The 19,119-nt window shown below is 42.3% G+C and overlaps 1 protein-coding gene across 2 annotated transcripts in view; it reads right to left on the bottom strand.

Moving 5' to 3' along the window:
* rusc2 (RUN and SH3 domain containing 2) overlaps positions 1 to 19,119 on the bottom strand; it is a 43,917-nt gene that overhangs the window by 10,052 nt on the left and 14,746 nt on the right. For both annotated transcript variants that reach the window (XM_067572143.1, XM_067572152.1), the window contains exons 2-4: positions 9,905 to 11,672; positions 7,662 to 8,244; positions 439 to 1,143 (exon numbers count right to left, since the gene is read on the bottom strand). In XM_067572143.1, the coding sequence (XP_067428244.1) occupies positions 439 to 1,143; positions 7,662 to 8,244; positions 9,905 to 11,476 (2,860 nt within the window). In that variant the 5' untranslated portion in view covers positions 11,477 to 11,672. The remainder of the gene's footprint in view (positions 1 to 438; positions 1,144 to 7,661; positions 8,245 to 9,904; positions 11,673 to 19,119) is intronic.

Below are 19,119 nucleotides of genomic sequence, written 5' to 3'. Positions count from 1 at the left end.
GCTGTCAACATGAACGTTTACTGTCGTCATCCAAAATAAGGAGCTGTCAGGACATCAGTAATTGAATATAACATCCACAAAAAAATGGACTCAGTATTGGAAAAGTTCCAGTTAATTAGACTCTTTCTTCCTCTCCAACCTAAATACAGGAAATTGGTTCATTTATTGGTCATTAGGCAGATTATTGTTCCTGATGTATTATTATTATTATCACTATATTTGATTCCATCTAAAATACAAAAGCAAACCGACATACTTTGAAACTTTAACTGCCATGTTACTGATACAGGCTTTTTATTTTAACTTCAACGTTGCTCCTGAAACGAGTGTCTGAAATCTGCTTTTGTATAAATTTAAAAACCTTTTTTTCCCTTCAAGAACAGCTGCATTTTTTCGTGAATTATTCTTTGAGCGCACCAAATTTCTTGTGAAACCTACCATTTTGTGTCCTGGCTCCAGATCCTTTGTTTCCCTCCATGTGGTTCCCGGGCTCCAGGCATCCCAGTGGGCTCAGTGTGTCGCTTGGCAACGCCGGTAAACCGGTCAGAGCTCCGCGGTGGAAACAGTGTCCCTGCACCGCCGGTAGGATCGGTGGCACCGTCCCTCTCTTTGCCCCCAGAGACGAAGGCGGAGGGGTGGGCGGTAACGGCCCTGACCCCGCGCTCTGTTTGGCGGTCTGCGGGGAGTGCAGGGGACTGAGGCCTGCGGAGAGCGGGCAGGAGAGACTGTGTGCCGGTTGAGGGCTCGGGGTGCAGGTGGAGCAGGTCCCGGAGCTGGGTGCCCCGTGGAGGCGTACAGGGGAGTAGCTCCCAAGAGGCGAAGGCCGTACTGTTCCGGGAGGAGGCGCCGCTGCAGTTAAAGCACCCTGGTACCTGTGCACGTTTTCAGCTGCATCCTCGCCATCCTCCCCTCCCGGACCTCCAGAGCCGGAGCCGGATCCGGAGCCGGATCCAGAGCCGGAACCGGAGCGGGCCTGCATCCCAGAGACGTAGCCTGTGAGAAGAGGGAGCAGCGGTTTGGGCTGCGGGGGTTTGGAGGCGAACTGATGCTGGAAAGTGAAGGGCTGGATGGGGAGGGTGGTGGGCCGCTGGTCTTTACTGTAGCGGACCACCGCCAGGCGGCTTTCTGAGGAGCTGGAGAGACCTGGACGAGCACATAGAGGACGGCAGGGATGAAGAAAGAAAAAAGAAGATGGTTAGCATCACACTCTTAACAAAGAAAGATGTAGAAATGAAGCAACTGCATTAAAGCTGCAACTGTAGATTATTTTTCAATTAATTTACTTCATAAAATGTACTGTTGCTTTTTGCCACAATTTGCAAATGCCAAAGCTCAGAGAGTTCAAAGACAGCAGCTAATCAATTAATCCTTTATTTCATTTTTAAAGCCAAAAAAATGTAATTTAATTGCAGCTTCTCATTGTGAGGATTTGCTGGAGTTTTGTTGTCTTATGTGAAAGGAAACTAAATATGTCAGCTTTGCACTGTTGGTCAGAAATAAACAATTTGATGGCATCAACTTGGACTTTAGAAAATATTTCAGATTACTCTTTTTTCAAAATAAATGTTGTAACCCTACTCAAAAATGTAACTGTATTAAACACAGAACAGCAGTAAATCCTCACAATAGTGTGGCTGCAACCAGCTATAAAACAATAAAGTGATGATTGGTTGTTGTATAGTAATCTTCTGTGTAATAGGTAACCGATTAATCAATGAATCAACTGATCATTTCAGAACTAAACTGCATGAAAAATGAAGGTTAAAACTGAAACCAAACAAACAGACAAACAGAAAATTCGCCCAGTCATGAGTCACAAAACTCAACAGCCCTTATCACAAACGACCACACCACTGTTAGCCCACGTGCACACACACACAAACAAACACACACACACATAAACACACAAAGACACACAAAGACACACACGCACATACAGACTAAACCTGAGGGCACTGCGTCAGGAGAGACACCAGCGAGGAAAAGCCTTTTTTTTCTGCAATTCTTCTCTGCTGCTGTTTTACTGTGTTTTTCTCTCTACGTGTGTCTGTGTGTGTCTGTGTGTGTGTGTGTCTGTGTGTTTCTAGATCAAGTGCAGCGTATGACGGACAGGAGCGTGTGTGACGTCGACAGCGTTGTTGCGCAAGCTGTTTGTCACCCTCAAGGCCCCGGCTCTCTGATACCACCTGCGCTGGGATGCGGTGACGCGTCTCGGCCACGGGGGGGCGACATTGAGCTAATGTGGAAACATGAGAGAGAGAGGAAGGAGGAAAGCTACACACACACCCAGCAGGCCTGAGCTCCCCTCTGGGATGGAGGATGGAAACACTCCCTCTCTGGCTCTCTTGTATCTGCAACATCATCCCTCTTGTCCCCCTTTTTCTCCTTTATCTCCTCCCCGCCAGCTCCTTCTCCATCTGCTTCTTCACTGACCACTCTCTCTCTCTTTTTCTCTTGAGCTCTTCTCCTCTTTCATGGTTGAATCCATTAGACAGCTACAGTAAGGGCTGGTTTTTTTTTCTCCCCTCTTTCGCAGCTCTGTGCTTCATGTTAGCATCATTAGTTGCTGGAGCTGCATCCCACAGGCTTTTAAAGAGGCCTTTATGCTGCGGTGAAAACAGCACAGCTGACTGAAGTGAAGTCTGATGAATAATATATGTAGCGAGATGCTGCACAGCCTCTCATTATAACCTTAAATCATCACAGTCTTTATGGATACACAGTTAGAGGAGGATGTATTTTAAGCGTGTGTGAGACACATCTTATTCTTAGGGATGACCTATTTGCTCAAATCTCCATCATTCTTCTTTCTTTCCTTTATATTATTGTTTTTTCCTTCTCACTGCCCCACAAGCTCTAATTACTACTTAAACCTTTTTTTTTCAGTAAATAAGGTGAATTGCTCCTTTGTTTTAGCACCTGCAGTGAACTGGTGGGACGTTAAAAACCTCTTCATGAAGCTGTTACAAAACGTTTGTGTATCTATTTTACTTTTGTCCTTTCCAACATGAAAATATATGATGATTAAAGCTTCAACTAACAATTATTTCATTACTACTTCATCTCCAGTTTATTTTCTTGATGTTCTTGATTCAACTACCAACAAATACTCACATTTCAGAAGCTGGAAGCAGAGACTTTTTGGCATTTATGCTTAAAAAATATTTAAATGGTTAATCAATGTTCCAAATATTTGCTAATACATTTTCTCTTGACTGTATTGATCATATTCCTGCTCTACACTGAGTAGGGAGCTACTGACATAATTGTAGATTCTTGATTCTCAAATTGTAAAGATTTAAGACGTTTACACATATTTGCATATTTTGTCTCAGTTTTTAATAAGAATGTGTCTGCAGGTATGTGATTATGGAGTTTGTGTTATGTGAGTGTGTTTCCATCAAACAAAATGACAAAATGAAGTTAATTTTAAAAAGTAGAGCTGACCAAATTAGTTCATTAATTGATTAGATGATCAACTGAGAATTAATTATTTTCTTATTAAAATTATGAGGATTTGCTCGAGGATTTTTTTTGTCAGTATGACATTAAACTGAATATCTTTGTGTTTTGGACTGATGGTTGAATAAAATAAATATGAAAACACCACTTTGGGCTCTGATTCATTCATCAATAAAATAATCAACATAATTGTTAATTAAAATCATCTTTTGCAGCAGCTGTTAAAAGAAGTGCTTAAAGCCAAAAACCTTAATAAACATTAATCAAATATTGTTGTTGTTCTAAATGACTACATCACATTTGTCTCAGTATTAGAAACACGACTGTTCTGGTAGTACGAGCATTGGTGACCTTTTGAAAACAGACAATGAGGAAGTGAATTGTGAAGTTTTTATGGTTGTGAATTCAAACCAACCACATATCAAGTCAACAGAGTGTTTCATAAGATTTGGGTGGAGGGTGCATACATACAGGCACGCACAGCTACATTCCAGCACACTGACCTACATTCACACTCTGCAGTATATATACTGTACAAACTCATTCATTGGTGTCACATAATGACAACTTCAAAGAGATTAAAACATACCAAGCAGACGATGAATCTGGTGTAAATGAAGAAGAAAACTGTTTGTTTATACTGTAATGGTGACCTGAGGGCACAGTAGTTAATATTGTATGAAGATTTTATGATGTATTTTATTAAAGAGAAGTCATTTTGATTATTTCACTGTAATCCACCAGCTCTTAAATATCTGTTTTTATAATTTAAAGGGGTGTTACCTCATTAAAACGTTCTCCATGTGGCCTCTTTTTGGAGTTTGGATAACTGACGGAGCAACGCTAACAGCTGCTGTCTCTTACAGGTGTAAACAGGAAGATAAAAGCTGACTCCAGTTAACAAAGTTGATCTCCATTTTTAAGCTATTTTGCCTAAATAATTAGCTTAAAGGAGGAATAGTTTCTTAATTAAAGATCATCATAACGACATCATGATAAATTTATGTGAAGGATTTTTTTTCTTCAATGTTCTTAAAGTCATTTAACGGTAACAGTGGCCTTATTCCCTTTTTAGCTTCTTTATATTTCCACATTTATTAATTGTTTGTATGTCTTTGTACTTGTGTTGCATTTAGATTCTGTTTTATTGTGTTTTACGCTCTATGTAAAGCCCTTGTTGTTGAAATGTGCTGTACTAATAAACTTGCCTTTCTTACCTTCGCTCTGCTCCGTTACAGTTCTCGTTCCGAATTCGCTACCTTTTACTGCTAACCAGTCAAATAACTGTAGCGTCATCTCGACAGCTATTTATTTACCACGACAGGAAGATATTAACCTAAACGAATGAGATTGTTAACAATATTCAACAAGGGATTATTAGCCACAAATTATGGAAAGCCTCTGTTTTAGATTTAAACAACAGGAATACAACAACAATACCTAAATGTGTGTGTAATGCACATATTGTCTAAAGAAGAAACTATATGTTACAGCCTAATTATAGGAACAATTGCTGAAGGAAACCAGAAAAACATAAGGCTAACTAGGTTATCACCCTTTCCCGTTTCCTAAATGGACATGGGAGAGGAAGGAACCACGGCGACAACTTTGTCCAATAATAGCCTGCTTTAATTCATCAATCATAACAGGTGGTCCGAGCCGGGGTTTGAACATTTAATATCAAATAGCTACCGAGGAATCTGCCAGACAGGCTTATATCTAGTTATCTGGGTGATGTAACGTCATGGAGCAAATCTGAGCGAACTCGAAAACGGGTTTGAGTAATATCTGTTCAAGTTCAAGTGTCTGTTCTTATATATGTCAGTGGTTCAAGTGCACTCCTCCCTCAGGTTAAACTAATGGCTCTGCTCTGCTCTCTGCTCTCCAAATCTGCTCCGCTCACATGCTCTGAACAGTAGACAGCTGGAGCTTTCTGGGACATTCCTCTCCTGTTGAACTCGCTCATAACTGTCCTTGGTCTTATTCCAGTGGAATTTCAAGCACTCCCTGTGTGCGTGTGTAAGTGTGTATACAGGCCTGTATGAATGTGCTCGTCTAACCAGATATGTGCAGCGGGCAGCTGAGACTGAGCTTAATAAGGTGATATGTTGCGGTTAGCCGTGCTAGTGTCGCGGCTCTAGGGATAGAAAACGTCAGTCAGTTGGTTTTTCACCTACTCAGTAGATAGTCTATGTATTTATTTATGGAATTGAATTACTCAGTGCTTATTTTATCATTTTAGATATTTAACTACTCTGTGCTTCTTCAATATATATTTATACTCAACTATACTGAGTAGTTGGAAATGTAAAATGCATCCACCCTCTGCCAGAGCAGCAAACAAGAAAAGGTCAAACTACTCAATAATATGAGCTCATAATAACCCAAATATTGTAAAGGATGCATAAATATTAAACAGATATGGTTCTTAGATGTATTATGCTTTTTAAACCCTTTAGGAAATGTAGTTTTTTGGTTTGTCTGCCTCTGCAGAGAGGTCAGAGGTCAAGCTTAGCTGCAGAACAGCACAGCAGGATGCGGCAGGAATTTAATATCTTTCTTTGTTATGACTGCTGTCACTAACTGATCCCACCGCTGCTGCATTTCTGTCTCCGCTGGATATTTCAAAAGGTGCTGGATGTATCGTTTTCATATCATATAACTATACATAAATCTGCATAAATAAAATGACTACATGCAAACATGCTGCGGGTTTGTTCAGTATGTCATGCTGCATTATGAGCTTCTGAGACGGATTTCTTAATTTTGGGAAACATGGGATGCTACAGATGCAAGATTTCAGCGACTTAGTGGTTTATTAACCAAACAAAAGCAATCTGTAGATGTTCATTACTTCTTGTCGTTGTTTGGATAAAACCATGAATGTGATGCTGCACCTAATAAAAAGGTGACATCATTTTTCTCTGTCAACATGAAGAAGCTTCTGTAAATTTCTTTGACCTTCCCTCGTTTTTTGGGACGTGTCGGTCCTACCGCCTCTCCGGATCATGATGCAAAACACACACACACACACACCTCTAAACACACACACACACACACACTGCAGAGCCACACGCAGCTCAGTATGCAGATGTAGAGCTCAGCGGGGGTTTCTCTGCACCTTTATCTCCTCTCTGACCTGATTATTATTCAGAACACGTTTGGCCCACTTCAACCCTTCGTTCCCTGTACGGCTGAGGATACGCAGTCCGCATCGTTCTGTTCTCAACATATTTATACACAGCGGCACAAGGGCATTATCTAACACACACACACACACACACACACAAAGCAAGGTTAACCATGCAAAACCACACACAAATTAAAAATCATACATGCAGACAAATCCACATTCACACAAAAGGTCCAAAAATGTAAACACTACCAAAATACTAAAATAATAATGTGAGTGTGTTGTGTATGATAATGAGATTCTGCACAGTACCAGTCAAAAGTCTGGTTGCACTTTCCCATTCACTTGAATGAGAAACCAAGCTCAAACAAGGATAAACAACACATGTTTGTAATGGGTTTTTTTGTTCCATTTTGATATATTTTTAGCATTTTGTTGGGGATCAACAGTAGAGACAAGGCAGGAAATGAGGGGGAGAGAGAGAGAGATAGAGAACGGCATGTAATAACATCTCCAGCTGGACTCAAACCAGGGACGTCGCTGCCACCGAGGCTGACTGATATTTTTATTATATAAGTAAATTTCTGCGCTTAGGCTTCAAGTTATGCGCTTGTGTCCGAACCGACGGTGGTTTGGACCAATCGGCGTCCTATGAGGAACTACTGGGCGGGGTTTAGAAGGTGAGAAGTTAGCCCGTGATAGATGGGTGACAGACAGATGGTTCATCCAATCACCTGCCAAGTATTTTTTTTTTTTTTAAAGTGCCTGCCCTTTTCCAAACAGGGAAAGGACAACTTCTCATATGGTTCTGTGTAGCAAACCATCTGGCACATCAGGTTGGGCCCTGGGGGAGCCAGATGTTTCTCTAAGGAAACGGTGACGACTGATACAGAGCTATGAGCAGAGTAAATTTAGAAAACACAGCTCCAAATTAATGATGCGACGCTGTGTCTGCCATGTGTACGACAAGGCGTTATGATGTGATGATGCGATGATACGACCACATGTTGTGTGTCTTCCGCCCCCCTGAAGCCCCAAAAAAAATGATTAATGCATGAGGACAAACCTTCAGCCTTGGCCCGTGTCTCCCTCGCCCCCTCCAGGTGTCTCTCTATGCTGCCTTGGCTGTAACATCTGGTGAAGGGTACAGGTGACAGGCTGTGAGCGTCGACCTCCACGCGCTGCTCCAGGATGGGAGAAAAATCCACCGAGGAGTGGGAGTGGGTGGAGGAGAAGGGGTCCGCTGCCGCCTTCATCGACGGCGACCCCCCCGAGCCTCCGTTTCTTCGCTTGCTTCTGGCGATCTCCGCGAAGGATGTAACCCGCGGGGGAGGGGGCGGGGCCGGGGCGATGCCCTCGCTGAGCCGGACGGGGCAGCTGAGCATACGCTCCAGAGAGCCGAGGCGAGGAGACGGAGACTTGTCCAGGTTGCGGTCGTAGCTGCGTGAACGGGGGCGGCTGCCGGAGGCGGAAGAGGCACCGATGACGCCCCGGCCGGCGACGGGAGGGGAGACGTTGACGTACACCTGACCTTCGATCACGGAAGGAGCGGCTTCACCCTCGCCGGCCGCCTGCTCGGTCTTCTCCTCCTCCTCCTCCTCCTCTACCACCTCGTCTTCTTCATTGTTATCATTATCATCGTCATCTCTCTAAATGGAGAGAAACAGAGAAACGGAACATAATAGTCATACGTTAGTCCGTGCCAAATGCGTGTGAATCATGTTCTGGGATATTCCAAATGCTACAATAACATTTTCCTCCTGTGAAGTTCCCAAAACATTTAACCAACGAGGAGTCGGGAGTCAAATTAGAAAGCAATCCTTGGTGAGCGATCTTTAGGACAATGTATACTCACCACACTGAGCTGCCTTCATGCCATATTTACTTTGACACAGTGGCACTGTTAGTGACATTAGTACCCTTCAGCTCTACATAACTGCTAAAATAATCCTCAGACATGATGATATCACGTAACCCCAGACAGCGGCTGATCTAAATAGAGTCAGACTAATACCAGTGTCAGGACAGTATTAAGAGTCCGGCGTTATTGTCATTTCAGGGGACGTTTTTTATTTTACTCTATTTATTCATTGTGTTGATTTTGCATCATTCTCTTGCATGCTGAGTCATTTGTCTTGTCTTTACTGTAGCTGCCTTTTGTGACATTAGTTTTTCCTCCGTCTGTCTGTCCGTCTGTCTGTCTGTCTGTCTGTCTGTCTGTCTGTCTGTCTGTCTGTCTGTCTGTCTTACCTACACAGACCAGTTATCAGTGTGTCTCCATTAAATTCAATTAGTTGCCTTTTATATGAAATCAAATTTGGAGCTTTTATTCATATCTTGCAGTGCACTATAGCTGCACTGTAATGTTAACCCTCCTGTTTAATCTGACTTATTTTATATTTTATACTATAAAAATAAACTTGCCTCGCCTTAGTTTAGATCATCTAATCATCAGAATCCTATAAATCATTATCTATTCATCTATTTTAATTCTTATACTTAGAAAAAACGCCAAAAAATAATACATTTCCAAGTCTTCAGTTCTCAGCTGAAACTCTTCTCCACACAGAACGACAGTTTTAATTCTCCGTGATCACCAACATGACGAGAAAACAATAACCGGAGAGACCGAATAGATAAATAATCCCACAATCCATCTGCAATCAACAGTGATAAGACGTGAACATACAGTTAAGACTGAGGCAGGGAGGCAGCGTGGATTATTTTGTACTTGAAGACCAGTGAGAGAGAAAACATTCTTTGTCTTTCTGCAAAATCAGGCAGCAGGCACATGATTGCAAAATATGGAAACTCAGTAATCTGTGCTCGTGCGTAAGTAGGACAGAGTAACAATAATAAATCGACTTTTAGTGGAATTGAATCAGTTTATCAGAAATCTGTTGCTGATTAAATGTTAACAAAACAACTTTGCGTGTTTTGTCTGATGCAATGAATGCAAACAGAACTGTATATTTGTATATTTTCTGTGTATCAAGATGTATATTTAATTCAATCAAACTTTATTTATCCCTGTAAGAGGAATTGTATGCAGCGGCTTGCTACCAAGATCAACCGATACACACACACAGCTGACAGGAAAGAAAAAAGGAAGTAATGTTTATCCAAGAGCTAAAATCAATGAAACGCTACAAGCTGAAAAAACTATAAGTGGATTTGTTAATAAACACATATTAAATAACTAAAAAGTGTCAATAAAAATGATGCATTTCTCTTGGCAACAGAGCAAGAAACTAATGGAGAAACAGATGATATATTCTCTAAATTATTATGATATAATTCTCCACTCACCCTAGTTGACTCTCCATCTTCATCCTCTTCCTCCACACCCTCCTCAGCCCGCTGCCTGAACAGGAAGTACTCGCTGGGCTGAGTCGGGGTGGGGCTTCCCTTGCTGTGCTCGTCAGAGCAGCTGTTGACTGAAGAGCCTGCAGGACTCGGGGACGACTGGGACGAGAGGTCACAGGTGACCAGCTTGTAATAGTTCTGTGTGGCGACGACCAGGCGGGCCTGACTCTGCAGACAAGACGCGAGGTCACCGGACGAGCCGAAATGCGGAGGGTGATAGGAGTTGCAGTTAGCGTCGAGGTCGAGGGCGCCCTGGTGCTCTACGGAGCAGGAGCAGGTGGAGGAAGTGGACAGTTGTGGTTCTCGGATGAGGGGGAAGTTGTTGCCGAGGCAGGAAGGTTGTTGCTGTGACTGGGGAGGTTCGGTGGGCGAAGTGTGGAGATCTAAATAAAAAGCCCCTCCGGTTGAGTCCCGCTGGTTTCCCTGTGGATCGGAAACGGACGAGGTGCAGGAGAGGTCGGTGGAGCTGTTGAGGTTGGCGGGCACGGAGACCGCCGGTTTCTCCGGGACGCTGTTGTTCATCTTGTTGTAAATGGCGCTGAAGTTGACGAGCACGCCGTCCGAGCTGTTGCACGAGGAGTCGCTGCCGTAACCTTGCTGGCACTCTGAGAAAGGCTCTGGGAAGGCTTCGGGGAAGTGCTGAGGGTAGTTTTGGGAGAGTACGCAGCAGGAGCAGTGCTGGGTGGAGGAGGTGGAGGAGTACGAACCCGTCTTGCTGCTTCGTCCGCACCGCATAGGGTGATCCTCATCCTCTTCGTCGTCATCGCCCCAGTCGTGTTCTCCGCAATCCATGGACATGTTGGAACCGCTGCTGCCGTGGCGGCGCTGGCTGTCCAACCCTAGGACATCCAGGTCCTCCAGGTGGGTGGAGAGATCCGAGACCACGCCCCTCAGGGACTCCCGGCTGCTGCCTCCGACCGAGCTGTGCAGGAGGAAAGGCTCCGGAGCAAAGCTGAGGTCGTGTAAGTGGAAAGGAGTGATCCCATCATCGAGGGCAGAGTTAGTGTCACTGTGGAGGTGAAAAGAGGAGTCTTCAAGGTAACCGCTCAGGTTGTCACCATCATCCTCCTCCTCTTCTTCATCCTCGTCATCTTCGGTATTAAGCAGGAATGGATTATGACGCAACGGGTTCCTGTTCCTCGGCTTGGCTCTGGGTAACGTGTGAGCTGTGATCAGCTGGTCCTCTGAAGTGCTCGAGGTAAACGATGAATCATCACTCGCTGTGCTGCCTCCTTTCCCGCCACCCTTCCTCTCTCTCCCTCTGTTGTGCGAGGACCAGGACCCGCTGGAGGTGTGGATCAGACTGCTGTAAAGCAGAGCCTCTCTCTGGAGGACGTCTCTCTCGGGAAGCGAGGTGGTACGACTCAAGCCCAGGTTCTCTGGCGGGCTGAACGGGTTGCTCCTCTTCAGAGAGCCACCGCAGCCACCCTGCCGCCCCCCTGACACCTGGCAGTGCACCAAGGGGATGTGGTGCACGATCAGGGTCTCGCCAGACAGCTTAGGAGGGCTGTCCATGGTCCAGGAGGAGGGAGGGTGGGACTGTAGCGTCGGCGGCAGAGGGAGGCCCTGTGTGGGTGAAGGGGAAGGTAAATATGTTGGTGCGTTGAGGATTTTGTGTTCACACTCTGGTCGCTGGGTGCAGCTCTGCGGGGCTGCCGGGGATTTGGAAGGAGAGGTCGGGGAAGTCCACACCGTGGTCAGAGTGGTACATCTGGAAAACACAAAGAGAGAGAGTGAGAGATGTTATGAGAGAAGGCACATACAAGCACCAAAATGATCAATATTTCATGTTTTAATCTCAGTTGAGACACTTTTGTTGCTTTTCTATTATATTCCTCATAGTGTTTTTAATAGAAAATCAGTCCTACCTTTTGATCTCACTTTTATTTTTATCCTTTTTAAGCCTTTTATAATGAGATATTTAAGTCAAGTTCACTCATATGAAAAAGCACGAGCCCAAAAGATGAGTAGAAAATATGTAATATTCAGTAGGATTTTAAAATGTTATCATTTAAAGGGCTACTCCGCCAATTTAGTATCACACTTGCTTTAAGCTGGAGGACATGCGGGGGAAGTGTCCCTTTGACAATATGATTTAAATACATCGAGCACTATTTATAAAGTCTTATGATATTATGTGATTCAACAGCACTTCTTCTTGGATCAGCCTTGTTTGTGCAACAAAACCACCGTAAACTAAGCTAATCTAAAATAGCCACAGTATCAGGACAGAACTGTATCCTTCATTACTCTGAGCAGGGTGAGTCAGCAGCATGTGAAGTGGAAACGGTGAGATCCTCACACACACACACACACACACACACACACACACACACACACACACACACACCCAGCAGCTGACTCTTTAACAAGGTTATGATCTCATCACACACACACACACACACACTGCACAGTACACACATGGAATGAGTACATCCAGTTTATTCTGTTTGTCAACCCTCAGATGAAAACACATGCATAACACCCTACAAGACTTTATTGGGCTAATAAGCTGTGTAGCTGATAATCAGTCTATTTTAAGTGAGCTGATAGCCAATTTAAAATAAGGAGACTGTCATTCAGTTACAAGATTACAAGGTCTACTCTGATGAAATGTTATTCCATTAAATTGAAGGTGTTACGTGTAGAGGTTTTACATACAGTAAATATAGATATAATATTTATTTTGTGTAATTACAGCAAACAAATTAGACGGAAGAAAACAATAGCCTCTATCTCATGCCAGTGGTATTATTTATTATTTAATGCTGGTGGTTGTTACAGTTGAGCCTTCTGCATTGCTGCAGGATGTTGCAGGATTTTAGAGGTTTTTTTTTTTTTTTAGGCCAGCTGAAGGAGATAAACAACCTGAAAATGATTTTTTCCATCAGACTTTCACTCACTCGCCTTATCTAAAATTACACAGAAGTCTTAAAGCTCTGTTTGGCACTAGACAAATGGTATGTGAAATAGATGTAACAGCTGAGAATCTTCCTGGCAGTTTGTTCATTGTAGTGTTACTACTATCTAAAATATATAATGTGGGAATTATTTATTCATATATTGCATGAAGAGGATGAAGAGTGGAAAGGTCCAGATGACACACCTGTGGAGTCATGGAGAGCCTGACTAGACTGTTAAACACCATCTTGGAAAGTGAGAGTATTGTCTGAGGAGTGGAGACAAATGTAGTGGTACTAATTTTCAAGAATAAGGGTGATGTGCAGAGCTGTAGTATCTACAGAGGTATAACGATGATGGAGAGATATAAAGAAGGTCAGAAGGAGTTGCAGAAAGCGTATGACAGGGTGCCGAGAGAAGGTGTGGTACAGTATGAAGTCAGGTGTGTCAGAGAAGTATGTAAGAATGGTGTAGGATACAGTATGTATGAGGGCAGCGTGACAGCGGTGAGCGGTCGGAGTGATGGATGGGTTCATGGTGGAGGTGGGATTATATCAAAGATCGGCTCTGAGCCCTTTCTTGTTTGAAACGGTGATGGACAGGTAGATGGACGAGATCAGGCAGGGGTCTCCGTGGACTATGATGTTGGTGGATGACATAGTGAGCCTGGAGAGGTGGAGGTATACGCCGGAGAGAAGAGGAGAGCAAGATGGAATACATGTGTATGAATGGTTAAGGAGGACAGTGGAATGGTGAGGATGGTAAGGATGCAGGGAGTAGAGGTTGGGGAAGATGGATGAGCTTAAGTACTAGGGGTTCAAAACTGTTCAAAGTAACGGGGAGCGCAGGAGAGAAGTGAAGAGGAGAGTGCAGGCAGGGCGGAGTGTCAGGACTGATCTGCGACAGAAAGAGTGACACAGAGTGAAAGGGAAGGTTACAAGAGGGCAGCGAGACCAGCTGTGTTGTTTGGTTTAGAGGCAGCGGCGCTGACAAAAAGACAGGAAGTGGAGCTGGAGGTGGCAGAGTTGAAATTGCTAAGATTTTCGTTGGAAGTGACGAGGACAGACAGGATTAGGAATGAGTATATTAGAGGGACAGCTCGGGTTGCACGGTTTGGAGACAAAGCGAGATAGTTTGGACATGTGTGGAGGAGAGACACTGGTTATATTGGGAGGAGGATGCTGAAGGTGGTGCTGAAAAGAGGAAGGCCAAAGAGGAAGAGAAGGAAACAGATGATCTGCTGGGGCGACCCCTAACAGGAACAGCCGAAAGAAGAAGATACTGCATGAACCATCCTTATGTTTTTTGTTTGTAAATGTATTGCTGTTGCCAAGGTTACTGGGCAGCCTCATAATCTACTGGCCAACCTGCCAAACCAACATCAATCAAATTTGGCTTGGTTAAGTTAAATCATTCTTTTATTTCCTTTAATTTGGTCTAGTAAAGGATTGTCAGGTACAATGTGAGCCGGATCGGCTGGAATGAGAGTTTTCTTTAAATGATCTGCTCACTGGCTCGTGACCTGGATGAGACCAGACGAGTGCTAACTAATACTCTGACTAATCCCTCCATTACACCTGCTTAGTAAAACATAATCCAACAAAAGGTTGAGAAACCAAATTCAAAAGCAAATTTTGATTGTTTCCGGATGTCTGGCGAGTGTATTAGTGACTAAAGAGAATGAGGCGGGAACAGATTTACAAATTAAAGAAGGAAAAATGAGAAAATCTGACGAGGGATTTAACAAAGCTAAGAGTCTATAGCCATGCTAACAGCTCTGTGAGGCTGCACTAATGCTAACAGTAGCATGGCAACAATGCTGCCATGCTTTTAAGAGGGTATAATGGTTACCATGCTCACCATCTTAGTTTAGCATGCTAATTAGCACCAAACACAAAGTACAGCTGAGGCTGATGGGAATGTGATTATAGAGATGTACAGATTCATAACAATAGGATATGTAAATGCTGATGAGACCTTTACAGGCGTAAATACGAGCAGGTGTGTAGTAACTGCTGCTTCATCGTTTGTATTGATAAATAAAGAGAAGAGAAAGGCCAGCTGAGGCGGCAGAATGCAGGTCTAAAGCTAAATGCTAGCACGGTGGGATCAGGGTAATAACTGAGATGCCTCTCTTGACAAATGACCTTTTTAAAGTCAGAGTGGAATGATATTTGCTGTCAGGGAGGCCTCAGTTTCACCTACGTCGAAGCGGAGCTCAACATTTTTATTTCAGTGTTTGCTACCCATGATGCTCTGGTGTAGGAATAAATAAAGAAAACATTGACTAAACCCCATCAATAATTGCAATCGTTACTTGTCAAACCTCATGGAAAACACGGTATTAAATATTTATACTTTGTACAAGTGTGCTTTCAGCCGGCTGCTGAGCAGATTCACTGGAGCAGCTGGGAGTCACCTGCCTTGCTCAAGGACACCTCGTGACAGCTACTGAAGGCTGGAGAAGCTTTTTTTAATTCGTCTTCATTGTTCGGATTTTCTGCCTCTCCGGTCCAAACTGAAACAGCACACGTGCAAGACTTTCTCTACTGCTGCTGCACGAATACAGTAATCACACCTCCACAAACTGCCACATGAAGAATATAACAGTCTGAATGGAAATTACAGAGTTAAAACACAACTTTTCTCCCACACGGACTAATCAAAGTTGTGTTGAAACATTAGTTATTTAAAGAATTATTTCTTATTTATCAAGCAAAAATTGCCGAGCCTTCTCTGGACACAGCTTTTGTAAACTGGATTTCTTTACGTCAGAAAAAACAAGCATTACTTGATTAATCGATAATGAAAATAATGATTAGTTGCAGCCTTACATTAGCTGTCTAACTAAAGTATCATTTATATTAATATTTATATAAATAAAGTTCATTACTACTATTAAAATTACATTATTATTACATAAAATTCTTCACCTTGTTTATCTTAAATTGACAAATTTATTATATATGTATTTTTTAATTAACTATATATCATTATATGAGCTTACTGCGTACTGTACAATCAGAGCTGCAACTAACTAACTCACTAATTATTTTCATTATCAATTAAACTGTTGATTATTTTCTTCAAACTAGAAAATATTCACATTTAAGTAGCTGGAACCAGAGAATTTGGACATTTCTTCTTTAAAAATGCCTCAAAGCGAATAATCAATCATTGCAGCTCTACACACAGTTGCTTTGTATCGGATGTGTGGCCTGATCTTCCTCTACTGCTGCTGTAGCAACCGCACATCGAGGAGGAAGACAGAGATCCTCTTGTTACATAACATCAAAGAGGACACAGAGAGAGAAGACAGTTGAAATTAACAGCCGAAGCCATGAGTCAAGATTTAAGATGTGTCTGTTTCTTTAAAAAAGGTGCTCTGTTGCATAAAACATCCATCACACGAGTGGACGATACAAAGTTCTCATACAGGGAGAAGAAACTTATTAAAACCAGCAGGTTAATGATTGAATATAAAGACCAAGACTTTAATTGTATCCGTCTGTAGTCTGATGGTTCCTGTCGGTGGAAAGTGACATTAATGAGATTAGCTTCGTTCAGACGCAGAGTTCAGGCACTGACAAGGGAAATTGAAAGGGGTTTAAGAGATTAGCTGCAGGGTCGGGTAAGGCAGTTACCTGAGTCGTTTGTCCGAGCTTCACTGTCTGTGTGTCCTTTTTTTAAAATCTGCTTTTTGCAAATCTTTTTACAAAAAAATCTGATGTTAGCAAATGATTACTGTGATTTACAACACACCCAAATTATGCATTAAAGCCAGAGTTGCAGTAACTGGTTTTAATATAAAATTCACAGGGTTTTATTAATACTAAAATACATTAATATTTACACAGAAGATGAAACGCCCCTTTTTGTGGGAACACAGCTTTTGTAAGGAAGATTGCTGCAGACATAACAGTGTGGGGGGAAAAACACACCGGGTCAAACCACACAAAAACACACACACAGCCTACCACTCTGAAAACTTCATTCTAAGTCTGGAAACTTAATTATACCGTCTGTTTCTCAAGGTCCTGCTAGTAGGAGGACTTAGGCGTGGTAGCTGTAAAAGTCCTCTTTATGCATCCATTTCCTCCCCCGACAGAGTATTGATATGTTTGGTTTCTTGAATGTTACTGAGAAGACAGAACGATCAATGCTGTTTAGTTCTTTATACCAGCTGGTTACTTCATGATGGAAAACTGGAAAACTTGATATCTTCCTAAACTATTCCTACAGGGGATGAAGGGAAGGTTTAGCTAATGTACCCTTCAATTGTTTAGTTAATTTAACAATAGTGTGGAAGAAATATACTAGAAAAATAAACTTGTCACAACTATAAAATGGTAACACTGTTTCAAAACATATTTCTGACATGTTCCTGTTACTTATTGGCCAACATACGCGCCAATACAAATATCTGCAATTAGTTAATGTTGACCTATATATTGTCCTGGGCTCTAGCAGGAAGTCCCTCACTCAATCTAAATTCAGTGGTGCCCTTCAAAATAAACCTTAGATTCAGTTTTACCTCTTTATTTGAACTGTTCCAACATGGCAGAGTCTTCTACCAGTAGTCATTGGTACTATCTATGGATGACAGTGTCCTCATTAAGGTAAAGGTGAAAATGTCCTCACTAAATTTGACTAAAATTGTGTAAAAACTATTTCAGTGAAACTGCACTTTGATTTTTGGCCCAGGAGAAGGACCTGTTTTAAGAAAATCATTATTTTGAGATAGAAGTTAAAACCTCTGACAGGTAACTGATGAAGGTAATTAAATTACACCCTCTGGCATTTAATGTGCATAAACAAAAATGACCTTTTGACTGGTAAAGCTGGTAAGATTTTTCAGCTCAGTAAGTTACGACTAATGGACTGCATTATATGGTAAAGCTTTCCTTATTTAAGCAAAAAGATGACATCAGAAACATGTCACCGTCTCCTGCAGGAAATGTTGTCCTGTTACAAGCTCTTCTGTATGATCATTAAAACATCCATGACAGCCGCTCTATAGCATTGTGTAACTGTTGGGACTCTGTGCTGTCCTTTGTAAGAGTGGCACAGAGGGCAGATGTATACGGGCTGCCAGACTATTCCAGTATTCCAAGCACACACAGAAACACAAACAGAAACAGAGAAACTTGTGAAAGGGACCATTGAATAGACTTGCTATTATGCTTCCTGCCACACAGCACAGCCAGAGGAACCGTCTTCCTAACACACAGCTCCACAAAAGAGCTTTTTCATACAAAAACATGCACTGATAGAAACACATCAGAAACATATCTGAGAAATAAGTGTGCTCAGTAGAGAAAAGTTGGGAAATGATATTGCTCAGTTCCTACAAAACAAAGAGCATAATACAGAGTAGGTCAAGCTTCTAAGACACAAATAGTTCTTTAAAAAAAAAAAAAAAAAGTCCTGCTGGTCCCTTTGAGCCAACAATAACACCGCTGAGCTCTGTGTTTTTACCAGATTACTGCAGATGAGATCAGATAACGGGTTAACTAGAACAAAGAGGCTGGGTCCGGCCAATCAAATTTCATTTCCCACGCAACATCAGAAACCCTAGCTACAACACCGGCCAATGAGGAGGAGCGGTGCTGCGAGAGAGACATTACAGTATGAGACAACAACCACTAAAAGAATCCGGGGAGAATAGTGAAGTATCCATGGCAACCAGTAGGGTGACAACAACAAGATGAAAGAGGAGACACATACAAATGCTTGAGGACTATAGATTGCATTCGTGTTAGTTTGTACGTATATAATACACAGACATTCTACGCACGTTTTGACCTAAATTATTCGGATCCAGTACAGATATTAAGCAGGCAGAACTGGCTCTTATCATTTCTTAGACTGTCTCACTCTTCATTTTCATAGCTTTGACTTATCTTAAGTCTATAATCAGACCAGGATCATTATACCTTTATTTATCTTTTTTTAAAGGTAAGTTCATTTATTTTGCACAAAGAGCGAGATGCAAAAATAAACCTGTAATTCAAATAAATAAGTAAAAATGTGTGCTGGTGAGATTTTATAAGTTTTTACTTATATGTATAAGCACAAACTTGCAGATATAAATACAAAAAAGACAAGAATAACTAGTAAACACATATGCCGGTCACTAATAACAAGCATAGCATACTGTTCAACTGACAGAAAATACGTATACTAGGACAAAGAAAGAAGTCCACAACAAGAATAAAAGTTTTTTGGCTCACCAAATAAGCTCTAAGCTTCTCATA

Source organism: Thunnus thynnus, chromosome 2 (genome assembly GCF_963924715.1).
Source record: "Thunnus thynnus chromosome 2, fThuThy2.1, whole genome shotgun sequence".
Taxonomy (NCBI): Eukaryota; Metazoa; Chordata; class Actinopteri; order Scombriformes; family Scombridae; genus Thunnus; species Thunnus thynnus.
The sequence above is the reverse complement of the archived record's forward strand: the minus strand, read 5'-3'. Positions and strand labels throughout refer to the sequence as shown.